The sequence below is a fragment of the Salvelinus namaycush genome, chromosome 38 (genome assembly GCF_016432855.1).
Source record: "Salvelinus namaycush isolate Seneca chromosome 38, SaNama_1.0, whole genome shotgun sequence".
In the NCBI taxonomy this organism is placed as follows: Eukaryota; Metazoa; Chordata; class Actinopteri; order Salmoniformes; family Salmonidae; genus Salvelinus; species Salvelinus namaycush.
Window position 1 is genome coordinate 12,007,829 of NC_052344.1, and position 23,545 is coordinate 12,031,373.

Sequence of the window (23,545 nt, forward strand, 5' to 3'; positions counted from 1 at the left end):
GTGGGTAAAAGTTAGCAAAACAGGTTCTGGATTTCAGGCTAACATTCCACTCCATGTACTCGGTCATGCTGTTTACCATGATAAGGAGTGGCATGATAACTCAGACAGGCTAGGTAAACATTAGATGGAAAGTGCCAACTGCCAACACATGAGTTTAGCCTAATAACGCTGACTCTTCAGTATTGGCACAGTTTGTGTTCACAGACACACACTCAAACCCTGTGTGTTTGTCATACAGTGGCCAGTTAAATCTAATGTTAGTTAGCTAGTTTAAATGGCACTGTGAAATAGTAAACCAACTGAACGAACAGTGTTTTTATTTATTTATTTTACCGTTATTTTATCAGGTAAGTTGACTGAGAACACGTTCTCATTTACAGCAACGACCTGGGGTAATAGTTACGGGGTGAATGAGCCAATTGTAAGCTGGAGATGATTAGGTGACCGTGATGGTATGAGGGACAGCTTGGGAATTTAGCCAGGACACCGGGGTTAACACTCCTACTCTTACGATACGTGCCATGGGATCTTTAATGGCCTCAGAGCGTCAGGACACCCGTTTAATGTCCCATCCGAAAGACGGCACCCTACACAGGGCAGTGTCAATCACTGCCCTGGGGTATTGGGATATTTTTAGACCAGAGGAAAGAGTGCCTCCTACTGGCCCTCCAACACCACTTCCAGCAGCATCTGGTCTCCCATCCAGGGACTGACCAGGACCAACATGCATGTTTCTGGTCAAGAAAAAGCCCACAACTTCAATCCACATGTGTTGTCTGTCTCTGACAAATGTCTCCTCGCTTCTCACATACACCATTCCAGAGGACAGAAGAGCACATCCCTCACACACACACACACACACACCACTGCTGTTCTTGAATTGAGTCCTGCATCAGTCTCGAAGACTCATACACACCCAAACCCACTCATTGCTTATCAGTGAGTGTCCCTTTCTGACTGAGTGGTCAATCTGTCAGAGTGGTCAGTGTGTGACTGTCTTGTCAGGGGAAGTGTAAGGGGCAGAGCTTCCTGAGTGAAATCAGGTGACAAAACAGTTCCATCAATAACTCAAGAGTATTTGGTTAACATCTTATCTAGGTAGATAAAAAAAAAAAATCTATATATTTTTTACTTCTTACCTAGGTCCTACTGTCTCCAGCTTATTACTGGGGGCAATTGTCCAGTGAGTAAACATGGTGAGAAATACTGTTATCGCCACTACATCTTCACAAACAATAAACCAGTGCATTAGCGTGTAAGGGACAGTAAATCACTGTAACATATTATACCAGTCATCTGTACTCAGTCAATGCCTTGGCAGACATCCCAGACACTCTCTGTTATGGCTTCAGCACTATGTAGACCAAATCTAGAGCGCCACAGGCAACCTCCAGTCAGATTTGTGCAGGGGAAAGAAGGAGTTTTCAGTTTGGCTCGACTTCAGTTTGTGCTGACGCACCCACTCAACGTTTCCAAAAACAACTGCAGTTGGAGAAGGCTGACCTTCCGTCTCCCGCAGTATTCCCTTCGACTTTCTCCTCACCGCCGTCCGCCTAAACTCCTCCGTCTCACGATGAGTGGCCTTCACACTCTCCCTCCTCATCAGGTCACCGTCAAACATGGTAATATGATTTATAATAATAACCTTTATACAACGTATTGTTCCCTTGATCGTGAATATAGATCGGATTCGAGGCGCCGGAGGGATTTACGCAGGTAACGTTAATTACCGAGCTGCTCCTCCAACAAAAACGTAAATAGGCGTACCAAATTCCAAAAGTCCAATACAAATTTCCACATGCTATGAATCTCCATCAGTGAAGTCGAATCCGATAGATCTTAACATTGGCACAAATAAACCCTCTGCCCCCTGTGAGCCTTTGGTGGCCGAAACTCGAATGCCATTTTCCTAAAGGTGTTGATGGTAATGTTTAAAAAAAAATATATGCATAAGTGTTTAGCAGTCCCCTATAAGATTAGGGGGAATTTATTGTCTTTGAAGTGTAGGCTTTACATGGTTAAATATGCAATAAAATGATTTGAAAGATACCATACATTTATATATTGCTGTCAGAATGTCTAATGGTTTTTATTGAGTTGTCGAGTAGTGTTGAAATTGTGCAAACCAGTCCGTTAATCTTTATTATGGGACACACATTCAGTGCTTCATCTTTGTGCCCTGAGTACTATACACTCCAGGTACAGAAAAAGTAGCTTGTAACAATCATCATTTTCTTCATAGCTTACTCTATGTCCAGTTGGCCTATGTATACCTTCAATGGTATTTGAACCATCTGATACGTTTAAAGAAATCTTCAGATAAGGGAGAAATACATATGGTGGGGAAAATAGACATAGCGACCCACAGCGTTACAACATACAGAATACTCCTGATATCCTCATTATTGAGACATTGTGACTGTTAACTGTACCATCCGCTAAACAGATGCGGAAGACACATTTCGGGTTGAACGCGTTCAATTGTGAAACTGACTAGATATCCCCTTTCCCTTACTCTCGCCATTGGGCTCCAAAGCCAGTTTGCTCTCCCAAACGAATGCCTAGGGTTTTAGCTCTGTGGGTTAATACAGTCTCAGGCTGGTTACACAAAACCCCTTCCTTCTCCTTCATCTGCTTCGTGTGATGTCTGAGAAACCTAGTGGGAATGGAGCAGACAGCATTCACCAGAATAACACAAAAGCATGTCAAAACCCAACGTTTTTGAAACCTTACTGCAGTTAGCAACCACAGTTCTGGTCAGAGATCCTGTAGAAACAGAATGTTCTGTCTAAAGCCAGGCTGAGGTGTGTGAATTCATCCCATTTTGCCACGCCTCTGAGCTGTGACTGAGTGGACGTTTTATATAGATGGTTAAAAGTAGCTGGGTGGTGGTTTGAGAAAAGCTCAAAATTGGTATTTCTAGGTTAGGATACATAGCATCATGGTTGAATACAGTACAGCATAAACTGCCAACTACCTCTACTATTACTACCACTACAGTGCTACTAGTACTACTATTCTATAGTGAAAGCTGTCTACACTCCGATCCAGCATGGTTACTTCCATATACAGGATGTCGAAAACAAAAGGCAATCTTGGATAGAGATCTACTTTCAACATCATTATTTAACCCAGTGGGGTTAACAGTCAATCACAGCTAGTATTGGAATGCATTGGTCAGTTTGTGCTTGTTATTCAGGAGGTTGATTGAGGCCTTCAGAGAAAGAGGAAGGACGAAATGTACGTCCCGAATGGCACCCTATTCCCTATGTAGTGCACTACTTTGGGGAATGTGGTGTCACTTGGGACGAAGATGATGTTTCAACATAGATACTGTAGAAGCAAGGAAGGACGATGATGGTACAAACACTGTCAGCCTTTACAATGTTTGTAAATCTCTTATCCTGTAAAACACATTAAAAGTGCAATAGAAACATATTCATATACCGTAGGGTGCGTGAGCGAAGTGCGTTTTAAAGCAATTCCAGAGAGTATAAAAAACAAGCTACGGTCTTGGTGAGGAGCGATGAAAAGAGAAGAAAATGACTTAAACAATCTGTTCGTGAAAGCTAATACTTTTTACATGCATTTCAAATACACAGTTATGGCTTTGTCCTCTGCCACCTTGGCGTTTGCTACATACTGTATGGTACCGTCAATGATCGTACAGCTAGCTAGCTATACATTCAGCAAAACCCAACAGTTGTCCACCTCTTGACCCCAACAAAATAATCATCACTGGTCGTAACATAGAAGAATGTTTTAACAACCCCAAAACACCATAGATAAAGACATGATGAACAATGACTAATAGCTAGCGTGGTAGCAAAGATGGCGGCATGTCGCTCTTTTCTCCCACAAACCCTCAGTCAGACAGTCTCTTATAAGTCTTTGTGAGTGTCGTCCTTCTCTTCCACAGCGAGAGGCACTGCTCTGGCTCTGCCCTGCAGAGTCCTGTGATGGGGTGCGAGGTCAGGGTGTAGTAGTCCCAGGGTTATAGAGGACCAGGGGGACAAGGCGGCTGGGCGAGCCAAAGGAGAGGCACTCGTGGGGGGCCGCTGCGGTAGCTGCTCAGCGGGCAGTGAGCTCGGTGCTCCTGGATACCTGACACAATGCTACATCTGGGAGGAGCATGACCAGAGACAACCAGAAGACAAGAGGAAGAGGAGCGGAGATAACAGGAGATACACTGTACCTGACAAAGATCTCAGACATCTACCTCGATTACTCACAGACAAAAGGAGGTATCAGTGATGATTTACAATGGTAGGTCATGTTAGGTCAAAGCATTAAAAAAAACTCACACACACAAAACACACAGGATTGATTTCCTGATGCTGTACCCTGGCTATACTGTACAAGCAAAATTACATGGAAAAATGTACTTAAACTGTAAACACATGCAACGTTTCAGTCCCATGTAAAGTTTTAGCCTGGTCCCAGATCTGTTTGTGCTCTTGCCAACTCATTGTTTCTTTGTGGCATGATAATGAGTGAGGAGTTGGCATGATAGCACAAACAGACTGGGATTCAGGCTAGTTTTAGCCTGTACTGGTCTAATTTGTTTACCTGCTGGCTTGGGAGGCCTTCTCCCACCTTAGCTGTGAGGAGACTGGCGGCACTGTGGCAGCAGACTTCTGACGATCTATGAGAGACTGACAGATTAGATGGAGAGACAGTACTGTAGAGAGGTGACAGGAATGGGGAGTAGGGAACATCACAGATGATCATATCCAGGAAAGAAAAATACAGACTACTTACCAAAGAAAATCACCCCAGTGTCAGCATTTTCAAGAAGCACATTCAACATTTCTGCCAGAATGTTCCTATTCTTAAATAGTCTCAAATGCCTAAAAACGAATGTATTTGATATATTGTACTGTTCAACGGAATGTACGCTTACGGTATGCTATGATGAACCCGTGTGCTTGTGCAATAACTGAGCAGGCTGTGTAAAGCATTCCTCCCTAACCCATGAGAGATGTTCAAGACCACTCAAAACAGAAAAGACAACGACACGCAAAATACAGGTCGTTTATACATGATATTTACAGTATATACGAAGAGTATGAACATCGCACTGTACACAGGATACAGCTTTCCAATACTCTGTGTTATATACACATGCATATAAAGTGCTCAAAAGCTAACAGGCTGACAATCAGTGGTAACTATTAACAGTCTGCCTGGAAATGGATATGGCGTTAGCACAGGGATTGGCAATGTTTCACATTATGAAAGACTCCTGAAACAGAGCAGAGGAGGAAAATGGCATTCACTGTATTCACATAGAGGGAGAAATCACAGGCCAATAGACCTGGTGGGAAACAAATCAATCTGAAAGGAGAAGGAGGAACAACGCATTTGACAGGATTAAGAGCCTCTTGCATGTACGGATGGAACTTTGATGTAGCGGGACCGAAAACTGGAATGAGTTTGGTGTGTGTGTGTGATGTGTGCGTATTGGAGCGTGTGAGTCGGGCGGAACGAGGAGGGTTTCACAGAGAGGAGGTCACACTGGTTTCCTTTCTTGAGAAGCTAAGACAGCGACCCCTAGCATCTATTTGATATTTGACAATCCTTCACTTTTTATTCCCTTATTGCAGAAAAGATCTATATCCAGCTAATTTACCCAACGATGGAAATGTTCCATATTATAACCTACACTATACTACAACTACAAATGTGTTCTGCTCAAAGTAACAGGTATACAGTGTTGTGCCAAGGCAGGTAGATGGTGCTAACGTGATGTAGCGTAATAAATTAAGCAGAGTAATACAAACTCCATGTATAAAAATGTGAAGGTCACTGAGGTGGTTCCCACACCAAATCTACAGTGATCATTGTGTTTCTGTACAGTCACCATTAGATGACTATTGGAGAAAAAAACATTCAACCAGCTCAATCAGCCCAACAATGAGTGCAAGAACAGTCAGTATTTCTGTTATGGAAAAAATGTAAATGTTCACCTAACGGTGTGAAAAAGTAGTAGCTAAGAGGAGTCCTGTCAAATGCGTTTTTTTTGCTCCATATTGCATGTTATAACAAAATGTTGGGGTATATGTAGATCACTTGAACCAATGGAGACTGGGATTGTTAGAGTATAGACAGAGAGTTGTTGTGGTACTCTGGGCTCCAAACTTGGGACTGGTGGGGGAGGGGGAAGGGGAGACTGGACTGGGCCAATACTAGAGAGGGGAGTCAAAACAGGGAGAGACTAAGGAGACTTTTCTGACCAGCATCCCATTGACAGCCCAACTAGCCAAAATCTATAACTGACCCTTACCTTAACCAAACTCATAACCTTAACCTAATTTTAACCAATTCAAAAATGAAATATCGGTTTGCGCGTCAGCCACGTCCCCTTAGTTCTTCCCGTCAAAACCAAACTGTGCATGGATTGGGCCAAAGTTGGCAAAGCCTACTCACTGGCCAACACCCAGTACCAGTGTATCCCTCATCAAGAGCACTGTTTACAGACACTTATGCGGATCATCTGGCAAGGCTTTGTTATTGTCCATTCTAACCTATTGGATAGGGCCAAAAAAAACAATGTGAAAACTGCTGTTGTTGGCATGAAAAAAAGAGTTGTGAAAGAAAAGCAGTGAGCTGATAGAAATGATGTCTGATCAGTCATTGTCGTTGCACTGATCAGGTGCTATAGTTGTTAAGGCACACACATACACAGGTGACACACTATCACGTGTGCAGAAACTGTGGAATCCCATCTATGCATCATACAGTAGCTCCACACTAACTAACCCATAGCCTAAATGTCATTCAAATGTTTGTCTATATTTCTATAACAGTGTAATGATAATTCTGGTTAACAACACATCCTTGTTGAACCCCAGTTGAAAAGTGTGTGTGTCAGCTTCCTGAGTTTTCTATCTATTAATTACATTCATCCATCTATGCTGCTGTGTTCCTCTGGAGTTACCCTCCGAGGCACTAGGGGCGCTACGTAGACACAGCTCACTGTCTGTCTCGCCTACTGATATGAAACCCAGAATCACCCATCTCGCTCTGTCTCATAATGCTATCATTAAAACCATCATGGTGTGCTGATTCCAGGTCATTTATGTTACAGGTTTAATATGATATTCAACCTCGACGGAAGTCTTCAGTCTAAGTTCTGAATATACAGTGATATTACAAACTGCCATTGGGTGGTGCTAGACTCTAAATATGTGCCAGGTTTACACAGCAGATGTGAGGATGATTGCAATAACATTGTGAGGACAGTGTTACAGAGCTGTGAGTAATAACTGAACAATTACAAATAGCAAACAATCCACAATCATTGACCTGTCTTATCCAGTACTTGCTTTGAATGACATTTGGTTACAGTATCTGTGTGATTTTCATTAAAAACAGAGAGAGAATAACACTGTCAAGTGGTTGATCTGTGGAGACCTCAGTCCAACATTTGAACAAATTCCTTCAAATGTCCAGTTAACCTAAATGTCCTTCTCATCTGTCTTTCCAAACAGCGGTAAGGTCCTGCACACATATTCACTTGCTTGTGTGGATGGTGATTTGATTTAAAGGGCAAGACCAAAACTACTGTGTATGTATAGTCTGAAAAGTGTTCTCTCTCCTGTAGTTTAGACCGATCAACAGTCTGTGAATAAGAGGAAGGCAGGGCCACTTGTGCTCCATGTTGTGTTAAATCCCTGAGCAGAGTCAGTCTGAACATTCACGCCGATACAGAGCCTCATCCACACGCTGCATCGAACACCAGAGGCTTAGGCACAAGAAACAAGAAACCAGTCTGTCCTCCTCTCTGTGAGCCCCACCCACTCCCCCAGGGGCTGATGGGAAATGTAGTTTAGCGCCATTAAAGAGGCTGATGGGATTTGTAGTAGTGTCAGTGAGGAGGTTGATGGGAATTGTTGTTTAGTGTCTGGGAAGGGGCCAATGGAATCTGTAGTTCTGTTAAGAGAGGAGACGCATTGGATTTGTAGTGTTGTCAGTGAGGAGGTTTATGGGAACTGTAGTTTAGTGTCAGTGAGGGGGCCGATGGGAACCGTAGTACCTAGGGTAGAGTGGACTGTAGCTGCTGGTGTGGCTATATGAAGTGTGGGGGGTGTATGAAGAGGATGGGATATATGATGAAGGAGAGTAATGAGCAGATGAAGGGGTATAGGAACTGGAGGGGGTATAAGGGGAGGAAGGGGTGTAGGAACTAGAAGGGGTATAGGAACTAGGAGGGGTGTAAGAAGAGGGGGTATAAAGGGCTGAGGTACGCGTCAGGTTGGTAAGGGGGTGAGTTCGAGGGGAGCTCCATGTCAAGCGGCGAGACCCCAGTATGGGAGAACGGTAGGGGGAGGAGGGGGCCGAGCCAGGCTGAGCACCCCTGCTAGGAGACGGCCGTGTGTCTGAGGAGTAATGCCTGGAGAGCCCAGTACTGCTACGTTCTAAACTAAAACTATGGGAGTCGAGACTGAAACTGTGGGAGTCGACCTCTAACGTCCGGACACCCAGTGCCCACTGGGTGTGAGCCAGCCTGTGGGGGGTGGATGAAGGGGTCCAGGAGGAGGAGGGCGCCTCCAGGGAGGGGGGACTGCCTGGTATTGTGGGGCCTGAGGGGGCCGTGGAGAAGGGGCTGAGAGGGTGTCTATGATGTGACGTAGGGGAGCTCAGAGCTAGGGCTGTGGCGTCTGTAGTAGCAGAGGTCAGGCTTAAGGGGGCGCCAGCGCCGGTGGTGGGGCTGGAGGGAGGACCAGGACTTACTTTGGGGGTGCTTCTCTTCATGCGGGCCACCTTGCCGCCGCGGGTGCAGTGCGACTGTTCCTGGTCGAAGGCTAGGTCCTCCAGACGCTGGGTCAGGGCTAGTTTCTGCTGGATGGCCATTCGCAGGAGGGAGTTCAGGGTCTTCTTCTCGTCCTCCGCCGCAGCCAGCTGCCTCTGCATCTCGTCCAGCTGAGTCACATACTCGTCACACCTGAGAAGTTTCAAGGAGAGGGGTTGGGTGCTTGCAAAAAACAAAAGTTTTGGTTACAAAGCGTAGGTGGAGATGGATTCAGAAGAAATAACATGATAAGAAGAACTAGAGAAGAGAGAGAGAGAGAGAAGATTGGAGAGAGCGGAGGAGATATAGTAAGGGTAGGATGTAGAACTAGTCTATCCTTTTAACAAGCTATCCCTGGTCCTTGGTCTCTCACCTGGTAGTGAACAACAAGAAGTCAATAAAAGAAATTGAGATGAAGGGATAGAGAGAGGAGAGAAATAGTCACCTGGTGGCGAACATAGCTCTGAGCGATGAGAAGGTGGCAGCGTCCTCCTTCAGGGCCTTCAGTTCGTTCCTCAGCTTCATCATGGTGTCTGTCACCATATGCTTCTCATTCTCATACTTACTCTTCAGGTTGGCCAGGGCATTCTCTGCAGTCTGTAAGAACAAGGGAACAGGGACATTTCTTGAACCTTTATTTAAACAGAAAGTCCCAAGTCTGAATACATTTTTCCCCAAGGGAGTTTGAATTTGCAATTGTTTTCCAAGTGAGGACATTAGTGTGACTGTGACAGCAGCCTCTATATACTCTATATATCTCGATGGCTACTGTAGCCTGCTAGCTTTGTGTGAGAACCATCTACAGCTTTCGGAGATTTCTCGTGACCAGCCTCAAAGTAGATTCTAGCAAGGCCGTGTTAGACAGCGTTTGACCAGCGTGACGCTTAATCCAAGTTCATAGTCATCCATGTTTTGGACACCCTGTCCATGTCTGACCTGTTTGTTCGCTTTGAGCACCAGTCTGAGGGTAGCTATCTGTTCTCTCTTGGTGCTGAGCAGGGACTTGAGCTTCAGTATCTCCTCCATACAGGCCTCTTTGTCCTTGTCAAACAGTGGGGCCAGTTCCCTGGCTGCAGCCCTCTGTCTGGACAGCTGGAGTGACCGGTCCACTGCCCTCTGGAGGTGCCTCACCTACAGCATGTTCATCAAGGGAGATTGTTAGCGAACATTAGCTGATGTTGTCATATACACTCAAATCTGTGTCTGTTAGCTTCATGATGACCATTTGAAAGTTTAAAGGTGACACCCGGCATACAAACTGTGATAAACTGATTCAGGTTTCAACTGCTAATGAAAACAAAGATGTAATGATATATGCTTGCTAGTAAATGTATTATGAATTGTGAAATTATATTGTGTGTAAGTATGGCAAATGCTTAGTTTGACATGTTTATTCAAATGATTCACCTGCTCTCTGATGATGGCGTTGAGGTTATAGATGTTCATGGGTTCCCTACGCAGGTCTCCAGCTGGCTCTACCGCAGGCGACGATGATGATGAAGATGAGGAAGAGGCACTGATGCTGGGGGAGCCCGTAGGAGGGGTGCGGGGTACAGGACTGTCCCTGTCCCTCCCCCCGTCCCGGCCTCCCTCTCCTGACAACCGCTCTTTGGATGGAGATTCCGAGGGGCTACGAGACTCCGCCGCGGACGACGAGGTTGCCGCGGCAACGGCTGCGAGCCGCCGGGCGAGGCGGGGCGTGAGTAGAACGCGGGTGTCGTCACCCTTGAGCGAGGCACTGATACCCCTTAGTCCTCTGCCGTGTCTGTAGTAGTCTAGCATCACCCGGTTGGGCGTCTCGTTGTTACAGAGGCAGACGTGGTGGTAAAGTTGAGCCAGCTCCTCGCTGAAGGTGACCAGTTCATCCTGTGCTGCGTTGAGCGCCCCCTGGCTCTCGCTGGCCATGTTCTTGGCTGTTCTCAGCTCCGTCTCCAGGCCCCCTACCTTTTCCCTGCCTTCCCGGCAGCTCCTCTCCAGCCTCCCCACCTGCTGCTCCAGAGATCTGTGCTGGGCCTCTCCCCGCGTCCTCTCCTCCACCCCGCCCTCCACACACTGGTTGTACCTCTCTCTCAGCGACTTCAGCTCAGCCTTTAGCTCGACCACCTCGGTTACAGCCACCCTGTATTTACACTGGAGGATTTCCAGACCCGGGGTCTGGTGGCAGAATGCCTGGCCCCTGCTGTGTATTAATCCCTTCTCTTTCTCCTCCTCTTCCTCTTCTCCCTGCTCCATCAGGGCCTCTCGGTTGAGGTGTGCCTCCTGGTCGTGCTGGGCCTCCTGGGTGAGCTGGGCCTCCCGGTGCAGGCGCCTGAGGGCGGTGACTCTCTCGCTGAGGCGTTGGGCCCTCTCGTGCTGCTCGTTCAGGGCACCCTGTGTATGCTGCAGCTGCGTCTGACACTCTTGCAGGCTGATCAACAGTGCTGTTTTCTCTCGCTCCACCTATGGACACGCACGCACACACACACAAACACACACACAGCGATTTTCAGCCTATTGTTAAACTAGTAGCATTCTTTATCTCCAGCCCCATAACCTTAAACAAGCTGCAACATTTCCCTGCACACTCAGCACAGTCCACCACATCCCCCAGGCAACCCCCTGCTGAAAAGAAACAGCACAGACAAGCATAGGTGTTGGTTTTGCTGGTGACCAGCCTTCAGCAAAACCAGCATCAAGTCATATCATGCTGGCTTTCAAAGTGATGTTTAATTCCTATTGGAATCCAGCCAGTGTGGGGATACCCAATAGTTGTACCTTTTCTCTACCCACAACATGTATTCAGAACTGGAACAGGCATGCAATAAGTCCAACTAACAGATTGTATTAGTTTAGAAAAATGTATGTTATTTATCTTTGTGTAGCATAAGATTAATCAATCAATCAATGTACATGCAAAAACACAACAAACAAAATAGATATTGAAACAAACAATAAAAAAAATCTACTGCAATAGAGCATGCTGGGAAGTGTAATAATGATGGTCATGGTCAGGCCAGCTTGACCAGCTAGACCATGCTAGACCTGCATGGACCAGCTTGGTCACTTGCATACCAACATCACCAGCATAAGCTGGTATGTGTCCAAAACACAGCGAAGGCTGGTCACCAGCAAAACCAGCTAGACTATCCTAGTAAACCAGCATATCCAGCTTAGACCATGCTGGACAGACTAGCTTGACCAGCTAGACCATTCTTGTCAGACCAGCTTGATCAGCATCCGACCAGCACTAATCAGCATAGACCAGCAAATACCAGCATGGACCAGCTTGAAATGTATGCTGGTCTATGCAGTCTTTTTCAGCAGGGCCTAAACCCTGCACACTACAGAGGGAACAGTACACCTTGCACACTACTGAGGGTGAATCGATAGTCTAGTGTGTCAGTGAGGATATAAATAAACCTTTCCTCCAGTCCAGCCAATCGGATAGAGGCTGAGGGAATGTGTGGGGAGATGCAGTTTCACCTACAGGGACTGCAGTAAATGGTTGGACACATATCAACCCCACACACATCCTACTGCATCTTCATCTCACTGGCCCACTGGGCTGGAGGAAACTACCGAAGAGAAGACACCCACTATAAAACAAAATGGCGGACATTTAGATTAGAGTCCATGTAACAGCCAGTGGTTCAGTAACAACTGTTCCCACAACTTCTCACTGGTGCCTCTCACTGGTGCTTTATTTGACTGCTGGGATAAACTGTATTATTTATAGTCTTAAAAGAGGCAGAGAAAGGGAGGGGCAGGCCGAGAGAGACAGAGAGATGGAGAGACTGAGAAGAGAGAGAGCGAGAGAGAGAGAGAGACAGAGAGAGATGGAGAGACTGAGAAGAGTTAGAGCGAGAGAGAGAGAGAGAAAGAGAGAGAGAGGGAGAGAGAGAGAGAGAGACACAGAGCGAGAGAGAGCGAGAGAGAGGGAGAGAGAGAGAGAGAGAAACAGAGCGAGAGAGAGCGAGAGAGAGAGAGAGAGAGAGAGAGAGAGAGAGAGAGAGAGAGAGAGAGAGAACAGGAATAGAGAGAGAGAGAACAGGAATAGAGATCTGCATGCAGTGAGGTTATGTCAGCAGTCTCTCTCACTGAATAATTCAACACTTATTCCCACATCTACAATATGAGGCTGCTGAGGGGATATGGACGTGTTCATTTGTACAGTATCGGTGTGTACATGTGTTCACTTTGTAATGCTGTTTATCATTACATTAATGAGTTTGAATGAGTATGTTTATGTTTGCCAAAGTGTTCTGATATCCTCCTGTGTGTCTTTGTTACATGCTTATAACACTGAGAAATCTGAGTACCAAACTCTAGAGGCTCCCGAAACTCCACTCTACTCATATAAACTGAGTGAACTGTACTTCTCCACCCACCTGTAGCAGCTGCTGCTTGAGCTTCTGTATCTCTGTCAGGTTCATCTCACTGAACAGATCCGACACCATCCCCTCTCCTTTCCTCCCCGCTCCCCGACACTCTCCATTGGCCCTGGGCAGCGACCCTGTCCCCGTCCCAGTTCCTGACCCTCCATGTAGATGCCCGTTACACCTGCCTGGCTCCTCTGAGCTGGGCGACAGGGCGGAGACAGGTGTAGCCGTGCCACTAGGTGGAGCTGAGGTGAAAGTGAGGTGGGCGCTGCCTGTGTATTGGACGTCACACAGGCTGAGGTGGTGGACCAGCTCCTTGCGGAGGTGCTTCTTCTGCTCCCGCTCGCTCTTCAGGGAGTCCAGGGCCTCCTCTAGCTGGGCCTCGGAGATGTCTTTGAGACGTAAGGCGTCTTCTAACTGGCTGTTCAGCAGCTCGGTCTCCTCCTCCAGAACCTTGATCTCATGCTTTAACCCCTCGTACTCCACCTGAGGGAGGGAAGAAGCGAGGAAGGGGGGTGGGAAGGAGGGAGTGGAAAGGGGGAGGGGAGAAAGAGGTAAGCAGAGAGGGAGAGGCATCATGTGGTGTTAAGTATGGGGATACTGTGTGTGTGTGTGTGTGTGTGTGTGTGTGTGTGTGTGTGTGTGTTCTCTCACCTGGTTCTGTTTGAGAGTGGACACTAGTTTCTGCAGGGTGATGTTCTCCTCCTCCAGCTCAGTGTAGTCCTGTAGGAGTCGCGCCTCTCTGAACTTATACTCCCTGATCTCCTCTCTCATCCGGCTCCGCTGCAGCTCCAACATCTCATTACTCTACAGGACAGACACAAACACCAGGGCTTTAGTTATCACACACAACCCAGGCTACTATCAAATACACAAGGCATGTGGTTATTATCACAAAACAACACGGGACTGGTTTACTATCAAACACAACAAGGATTTACTGTAAAGCATTTTGTGACAAATGTTGACATGAAAAGGACTTTATAGCCTAGGACACCGTAAATACATTTTATTGATTGACCGATTGGCATTGATAGCGACACACACTAAAACGTGTTTAAGATCAAATAGTGGGCCTACCACCACCAATAACTGTGCATACATGCATATAGTAAGTAGCCACTTTTCTCAGTATGTCACAGTTTGTTTTATTTTGAGTGTGTTTCCTTAGGTTACCGCTGGAGGGCACCCTTACCTTGTTTCTAGTTTCCAGGTTACCCTGATTGTTTCTTATTGGTTTCACCTGTGTTTGATTTCCCCCTCTGTTCACCTGGTTGCCTGGGTATTTAGGTTCCTCTGTTGGCCTGGATCCTTGCTTAGGTCCTAGGTTTTGTTTAGTGCACTGTTGCCTTGTTTCTGTCAAGACTTTAAGTAAAGATCTGGATTTACCCTTACCTCTGCTTGCTGTGTTTCCCTGCGACTAGGTTCGAGTTTGTACAAGCATCATTGTAACAGAGTCTCAGAGACCTCTAACCCCTGGTGCCTCACCTCTCTGAGCTCCTGCAGCAGGGTACTGAGGTGTTCGTTGTCGGCTTGTGTGTTGACTGTGACGGCCCGGCTCTGTTTGAGCTCTGACTGGATCCCCAGAAGGCGACTCATGTAGTATGCCTCCTTAGTGGCTGACTCCTGCAGGAGGGTCTCTTCGTTGGTCTCCCCGTCCGCAGCCACCTTACGCTGGGTGGAGAAGGTCTGGCCAAATGCCTGGGGAGGGGCAGATGAGGGGCGAGAGAGAAGTTATGACGTTTCAGTAGCATAGAATCACATCATAGGATGTCCTGGTTATGTAAATGTTATTTTCTGACTTCGATAACATTTATTGATAGGCAAAGAGCAACCACCATCTGAAACTCTTCCACCATTTAGTCTGGTCTGGTGTACATTGCAGACAGCATAACAAAACCCCACAGGGTCAGACTGAAACCAGTTGAGGCACACACACACACACACACACACACACACACACACACACACACACACACACACAGTAGATTCATTGTGCAGCCCTAACACACACACACACACACACAAAATGGAGAGAGGCAAAGAATCCTGCTCCCCTCTGAGCTTCTAGAAGCAGAACACCGAACACAGCACGTTACTCACTTTTCGGTGTGGAAGCACTTTAAATGATGTGGTGCTAAACCTAAACGTAACCTAAATATAATGATCATGTAAATACATACGATTAAGTGCACTTAACGTAAAGTCGGACAAGAGGACAGACAAACGTAATATTCCCTACAGGGACACTGAATAAGTACAGTCTACAGAAACAGCCATGCAGGGACTCCACAGTGGACTACCACAGGCTATTAGTTCAGCTTCAGCGGTGGGATTCAGACTCACGGTTCCACACTGTAATAGAGAGAGTCATGATTTTGCACAGAGATGTATTTGTGTAAACTAACAGATTCCGCATACTTAAACATCAGAACTATTGGAGATACTGAGGAACGTTTGGATGTTGTGTAGTTTATGACTGTTATATATTCTGTTTTGAAGCTGTTTGCAACTGAAAAGGGACGAGACCTTTTCTCCAGCGTTTGAAGGTTTAAAGGTCATGTGTGGTTTGATGATGATGATGATGATGATGATGATGATGATGCACTGCCCTTCACCTGCCAACACGCGCGTTATATATATATATATATATATATATATATATATATATATATATATATATATTTTTATATATATACATACACACACACACACAAAATCATACACTATGTCAGATGTCACTATATGCTAGCTTTTTATGAAAGGTGTCCTTTAATAAAGAAAGCACATAAAATTTCAGCTGGATTTCCAAATGCAAGTACAGTACATAGTAAAGAGAAATACAGCACCTACAGTTGAAGTCGGAAGTTTACATACACTTAGGTTGGAGTCATTTAAACTCGTTTAAACCACTCCACAAATGTGAATGTCCACAAACCACTCCACAAATTTCTTGTTAACAAACTATAGTTAGGATATCTACTTTGCGCATGACACATGTCATTTTTCCAACAATTGTTTACAGACAGATTATTTCACTTATAATTCACTGTATCACAATTCTAGTGGGTCAGAAGTTTACATACACTAAGTTGACTGTGCCTTTAAACAGCTTGGAAAAATTCCAGAAAAGAATGTCATGGCTTTAGAAACTTCTGATAAGCTAATTGACATAATTTGAGTCAATTTGAGGTGTACCTGTGGATGTATTTCAAGGCCTACCTTCAAACTCAGTGCCTCTTTGCTTGACATCATGGGAAAATCAAAAGAAATCAGCCAAAACCTCAGAAAAGTCTGGTTCATCCTTGGGAGCAATTTCCAAATGCCTGAAGGTACCACGTTCATCTGTACAAACAATAGTACGCAAGTATAAACACCATGGGACCACGCAGCCGTCATACCGTTCAGGAAGGAGATGCGTTCTGTCTTCTAGAGATGAACGTACTTTGGTGCGAAAAGTGCAAATCAATACCAGAACAGCAGCAAAGAACCTTGTGAATGTGCTGGAGGAAACAGGTACAAAAGTATCTATATCCACAATAAAACAAGTCCTATATCGACATAACCTGAAAGGCCAGTCAGCAAGGAAGAAGCCGCTGCTCCAAAACCACCATATAAAAGCCAGACTACGTTTTGCAACTGCACAAGGGGTCAAAGATCGTACTTTTTGGAGAAATGTCCTCTGCTCTGATGAAACACAAATAGAACTGTTTGGCCATAATGACCATCGTTATGTTTGGAGGGAAAAGGGGGAGACTTGCAAGCCGAAGAACACCATCCCAACTGTGAAGCACGGGGGTTGGCAGCATCATGTTGTGGGGGTGCTTTGCTGCAGGAGGGACTGGTGCACTTCACAAAATAGATGGCATCATGAGGGAGGAAAATTATGTGGATATATTGAAGCAACATCTCAAGACATCAGTCAGGAACTTAAAGCTTGGTCGCAAATGGGTCTTCCAAATTGACAATGACCCCAAGCATACTTCCAAAGTTGGGGCAAAATGGCTTAAGGTCAAGGTATTGGAGTGGCCATCACAAAGCCCTGACCTCAATCCTATAGAACATTTGTGGGCAGAACTGAAAAAGCATGTGCGAGCAAGGAGGCCTACAAACCTGACTCAGTTACACCAGCTCTGTCAGGAGGAATGGGCCAAAATCCACCCAACTTATTGTTGGAATCTTGTGGAAGGCTACCCAAAACGTTTGACCCAAGTTAAACAATTTAAAGGCAATGCTACCAAATACTAATTGAGTGTATGTAAACTTCTGACCCACGGGGAATGTGATGAAAGAAATAAAAACTGAAATAAATCATTCTCTCTACTATTATTCTGACATTTCACATTCTTAAAATAAAGTGGTGATCCTAACTGACCTAACTGACAGGGAATTCTTACTCGGATTAAATGTCAGGAATTGTGAAAAACTGAGTTTAAATGTATTTGGCTAAGGTGTATGTTAACTTCCGACTTCAACTGTATATTACCCATGGCAAGCAACTGGTCTACCAATCTATGGTCAAAGAGGTGGGTCATACCTATATACATGCATGAGGAATAACTTACACTATGACCGCATACATCAAGTTAAAAGCCACATTAAATCATTGTTTTTTTACACCTCTATGGGTTGAGTAAATGTCATCCTAAACGAAACAATGTCCCCCTACAATTTCATTACAATGGCATCAACTCTTATCGCAGCCACTCACTTTAAGTGGAGAAGAGAAGCTGAGTTTGAATCCCAAATGGCACCCTATTCCCTATATAGTGCACTACTTTTGACCAGAGCCATATGGGCTCCATATAGGAAATAGGGTGCCATTTGGGATGCCTACCCTAACGCTGGTCATCCAATTTCCTCTGACAGTAGAGTAGAACATTCTCCCCGCTTGACTAGAGACAGATGAGGCGTTACAAAGCAGAGCAGAACAAGCCACAGTGCCACCAAGCCTTTTTATTTGCTGCAAATCCCAATATGTAGTCTCTCTCGAGGCACTCTGTCTGGCTAGGACATACATTATCCTAGTGTGGCTATGTCTCTGACTGGCTAGGACAGACATTATCCTAGTGTGGCTATGTCTCTGTCTGGCTAGGACATACATTATCCTAGTGTGGCTATGTCTCTGTCTGGCTAGGACATACATTATCCTAGTGTGGCTATGTCTCTGACTGGCTAGGACAGACATTATCCTAGTGTGGCTATGTCTCAAATGAGACCCTATGTATTCCCTGTGTAGTGCACTTGTAACCAACATGAAACATTGACTCAGTTGTGTGGTAGCCTATATGAGCAGTGTTTCGAACAGACATTCCATGGGATAGAGATCATGTTGAACTGCATCCGTGGGCTAACGCTTCAGTATGACTTAATATTTCAGCACCAAGGACAGTGACACTAACGGTACAAACGCTTACAAACTGGTCACCTGGTTTGCATGTTTCAGTTTGCTATACACTGAGTCATTGACAGCAATTCCTGCTTTTTGATATCAGGAAGTGGTGAGAGGAGAGGAGATGAGATGAGAGGAAGTGTCTCATTATATTATCCCTCAGAGGAGAGGACACTGTCTCTGCTCCTTCTAAAGATAAATAAATGACATCATTTACAGGAAGAGGCTGAGTCAGCAGACATACTGCTAGGATGCTCTAGTGAGGGAGAAGCACAGAGAAGCTTTAGGGCTGTAGTCTAGAGAGGTATTAAGAGCACATGGGAGGGTTTATGGCTCTAGTCTAGAGAGGTATTAAGAGCACATGGAGGGTTTAGGGCTCTAGTCTAGAGAGGTATTAAGAGCACATGGAGGGTTTAGGTCTGTAGTCTAGAGAGGTATTAAGAGCACATGGGAGGGTTTAGGGCTCTAGTCTAGAGAGGTATTAAGAGAACATGGAGGGTTTAGGGCTGTAGTCTAGAGAGGTATTAAGAGCACATGGGAGGGTTTAGGGCTCTAGTCTAGAGAGGTATTAAGAGAACATGGAGGGTTTAGGGCTTTAGTCTAGAGAGGTATTAAGAGCACATGGAGGGTTTAGGGCTGTAGTCTAGAGAGGTATTAAGAGCACATGGAGGGTTTAGGGCTCTAGTCTAGAGAGGTATTAAGAGCACATGGAGGGTTTAGGGCTGTAGTCTAGAGAGGTATTAAGAGAACATGGAGGGTTTAGGGCTTTAGTCTAGAGAGGTATTAAGAGCACATGGAGGGTTTATGGCTCTAGTCTAGAGAGGTATTAAGAGCACATGGGAGGGTTTAGGGCTCTAGTCTAGAGAGGTATTAAGAGAACATGGAGGGTTTAGGGCTTTAGTCTAGAGAGGTATTAAGAGAACATGGGGGGTTTAGGGCTCTAGTCTAGAGAGGTATTAAGAGCACATGGGGGGTTTAGGGCTCTTTCCAACAGACAGACACACTCAGGGATGCCTGGTCAAGCAGTCAAACACAGTCTATGGTCCTCATCCAAAAGATGGTGGTGACAGTAGTGATGGAATGATCAAACCGCAGCTGCTGGTTCTGAAGTCCGCCCCTCTACAAGGTGGGCCCGGTTGAAAACATGGCAGTTCAAACCCGCAGGTTGGTATTGGTTTCCACAGAGAGGCAGACTGTCTGAGACGTAATCTGATGTCATCCCCTGTGCTTTCTCTCTTCTCTCTCTCTCCCTCTCTCTCTCGCTCTCTTTCTCTCACACTGTCGCTCTATTTTATGTTTGTCCTCGTCTCAGAGAGAGATAGTGTGTGTGAGAGAGAGAGAGCAAGAAAGAGAGAGAGAGAAGAGAGAGGAGAGAAAGCACAGGGGATGACATTAGATTACATCGTATACCATGGAAGTGATATTAGCCTCTCGATATATTGATGATCAACCGGAGACGTTTCCTGGAATCTCCAATATGACAGAAAGTAAACAATACCACAGACAATAACAGACTGTGGCGTCTGAGGTGTGTGTGTGAGTGTCTGTGTGACTTGTGTGTGGCGTGTGTGTGTCATTATAACATTGCTACAGGAAACTGGGTCTGTTTAAGTCCACTTCTTCACTCTGGTTCTCATCACAGACTGTCACGTTCGTCGTATGGAGGAAGAGAGAAGGACCAAGGCGCAGCGTGATACGAATACATTCTTCTATTTATTAATAACGAAACAAAGAACACTTAAACAAACTAATCAAAACAACAAAACGAACGTGAAGCTATATATATATATAAAGTGCAGACACAAGCAACAAATACATAGACAATAACCCACGAAATCCCTAAAGAATATGGCTGCCTAAATATGGTTCCCAATCAGAGACAATGATAAACAGCTGCCTCTAATTGAGAACCTGTCACGCCCTGGCCTTAGTTATCTTTGTTTTCTTTATTATTTTAGTTAGGTCAGGGTGTGACATGGGGGATGTTTGTGTTTTTTGTCTAGTCTAGGGTGTGTGTATTGTCTAGGGGGTTTTGGTAGAGTTCATGGGGTTGTGTTCAGTGTAGGTGTTTATGTAAGTCTATGGTTGCCTGGATTGGTTCTCAATTAGAGACAACTGTCTATCGTTGTCTCTGATTGAGAGTCATATTTAGGCAGCCATAGGCATTAGGTAGGTTGTGGGTAATTGTCTATGTTTGACGTTAGTAGCTTGTGTCTACACTTTCGTTTTGTAGCTTCACGGTCGTTTGTTGTTTTGTCTAGTTTGTATTAGTGTTCGTTTCATCTTCAAATAAATAGAAGATGTATTTATATCACGCTGCGCCTTGGTCCTCTCTTTCACCTAAAGACGATCGTGACAGAACCAATCTAGGCAACCATAGACATACAAACACCTAGACTAGTAAACACCCCATAAACATACAAAACCCCTAGACTAGTGAAAACACATAAATCCCCCATGTCACACCCTGACCTAACCAAAATAATAAAGAAAACAAAGATAACTAAGGCCAGGGCGTGACACAGACAGATGTTCCTGTCATTCAGAGGTCTCTAACCACTTACACTCACTCATAGTCCAGGTGTTACATAGAAATCTGTGCCCCCAGAAATCTGTGCCACTCACTCATACAGTCCTACAGTACTCTTCAGGTATCACTAAGACATTTGTTTTACTGTTTTGTGTCCTACTTTCAGAGAGACATCCTCCTGGCACAGTACCTTAGGGACATCTCCATCACCCGCTCAACTTAGAGAGCAATTATTATTTTTTAAGACCTTTACTGGCCCAATAGTTACATCATTAAAAGAAAAAACTTTACTTCATTTTAACGTACCTAGAAAATGTTCACTTAGCCCACTCCTCATCTACTGTACATAGAACCCCCCTGATGCCCCACACCCCTACAAAGTCCCCCAGACGGTTCACCAGCCCCCATATACTGTACATGCTCCAGTGTGAGCCGAGCCCGCACCAGCCCCAGCAGCACAGCTCTGGTGTCCCTACACTCTTCCCCTGCATCTCATGTTTCCTGGTGTTCCACATTGCCATTTTTATCTGCCCCAACAGGTAGTTTACTAGGCAGTCCCTTCACCTGTTGGCTACGCCTTCCTAGGCCTTCCAACATGTAGGTCCGGAGTCAACCCCAACCTTAGCCCTGTACATCACCACCAAGGACAGAGTCAACCCCAACCTTAGCCCTGTACATCACCCACCAAGGACAGAGTCAACCCCAGCCTTAGCCCTGTACATCACCCACCAGGTCCAGAGTCAACCCCAACCTTAGCCCTGTACATCACCACCAAGGACAGAGTCAACCCCAACCTTAGCCCTGTACATCACCCACCAGGGACAGAGTCAACCCCAACCTTAGCCCTGTACATCACCCACCAAGGACAGAGTCAACCCCAACCTTAGCCCTGTACATCACCCACCAGGGACAGAGTCAACCCCAACCTTAGCCATGTACATCACCCACCAGGTCCAGAGTCAACCCCAACCTTAGCTCTGTACATCACCCACCAGGGACAGAGTCAACCCCAACCTTAGCTCTGTACATCACCCACCAGGGACAGAGTCAACCCCAACCTTAGCCCTGTACATCACCCACCAGGGACATAGTCAACCCCAACCGTAGCCCTGTACATCACCCACCAAGTACAGAGTCAACCCCAACCTTAGCCCTGTACATCACCCACCAGGTCCAGAGTCAACCCCAACCTTAGCCCTGTACATCACCCACCAAGGACATAGTCAACCCCAACCTTAGCCCTGTACATCACCCACCAGGGACAGAGTCAACCCCAACCTTAGCCCTGTACATCACCCACCAGGTCCAGAGTCAACCCCAACCGTAGCCCTGTACATCACCCACCAAGGACAGAGTCAAATCCCAACCTTAGCCCTGTACATCACCACCAAGGACAGAGTCAACCCCAAACGTAGCCCTGTACATCACCCACCAAGGACAGAGTCAACCCCAACCGTAGCCCTGTACATCACCCACCAGGGACAGAGTCAACCCCAACCTTAGCCCTGTACATCACCACCAAGGACAGAGTCAACCCCAACCTTAGCCCTGTACATCACCACCAAGGACAGAGTCAACCCCAACCTTAGCCCTGTACATCACCCACCAGGGACAGAGTCAACCCCAACCTTAGCCCTGTACATCACCCACCAGGGACAGAGTCAACCCCAACCGTAGCCCTGTACATCACTGTTACGGGATTTTTGTGTTTAATGACTAAAATATGTATACATTTGACTTAGAATTATAACTAAACAGAATACTACTATATTATTGTAAGAATGAATCTTATTATAATCATAAGGTTGAATGTTATGTGTTCCTTGTTAGAAAGAATGGGTTTATCTTCAGACAGGCTAGAATGATGTCTCTACCCAGGGAGGGGAAAGACCTTGGGTTGGTTGTAGATAGTTTAACAGGTGGCAGACAGTAATGAGAACTCGAACTATACTGCCATTGTATCCAAGAGGAGGATGGACATTAAAACCTATGACATCATCTTTATTATATAACCTGATGTAAAATGTATTATGATCAGTACTCTCGAGAATAAACGCTATTGATTGATTGATTTTAAGACTGGTTTCTGTCCATTTAATGCTGATAATTATCTTACAAATTCGTATTTATGGGCAGAGTGTTTTAATTGAATTGGTTGATAAACAGGAATTAAAATTCCTTTAACAATCACCCACCAAGGACAGAGTCAACCCCAACCTTAGCCCTGTACATCACCCACCAAGGACAGAGTCAACCCCAACCTTAGCCCTGTACATCACCCACCAAGGACAGAGTCAACCCCAACCTTAGCCCTGTACATCACCCACCAGGGACAGAGTCAACCCCAACCTTAGCCCTGTACATCACCACCAAGGACAGAGTCAACCCCAACCTTAGCCCTGTACATCCCCCACCAAGGACAGAGTCAACCCCAACCTTAGCCCTGTACATCACCCACCAAGGACAGAGTC

At 45.6% G+C, this 23,545-nt stretch overlaps 1 protein-coding gene across 1 annotated transcript in view; it reads right to left on the bottom strand.

Annotated features, from left to right (window-relative positions):
• Positions 1-3,994: 3,994 nt before the first annotated feature.
• LOC120031836 (protein bicaudal D homolog 1-like) overlaps positions 3,995-23,545 on the bottom strand; it is a 34,696-nt gene continuing 15,145 nt past the window's right edge. Inside the window, exons 2-10 of the mRNA XM_038977655.1 lie at positions 14,641-14,853; positions 13,807-13,959; positions 13,162-13,638; positions 10,202-11,233; positions 9,731-9,925; positions 9,240-9,391; positions 8,737-8,947; positions 4,570-4,655; positions 3,995-4,121 (exon numbers count right to left, since the gene is read on the bottom strand). Of these exons, the coding sequence (XP_038833583.1) occupies positions 3,995-4,121; positions 4,570-4,655; positions 8,737-8,947; positions 9,240-9,391; positions 9,731-9,925; positions 10,202-11,233; positions 13,162-13,638; positions 13,807-13,959; positions 14,641-14,853 (2,646 nt within the window). The remainder of the gene's footprint in view (positions 4,122-4,569; positions 4,656-8,736; positions 8,948-9,239; positions 9,392-9,730; positions 9,926-10,201; positions 11,234-13,161; positions 13,639-13,806; positions 13,960-14,640; positions 14,854-23,545) is intronic.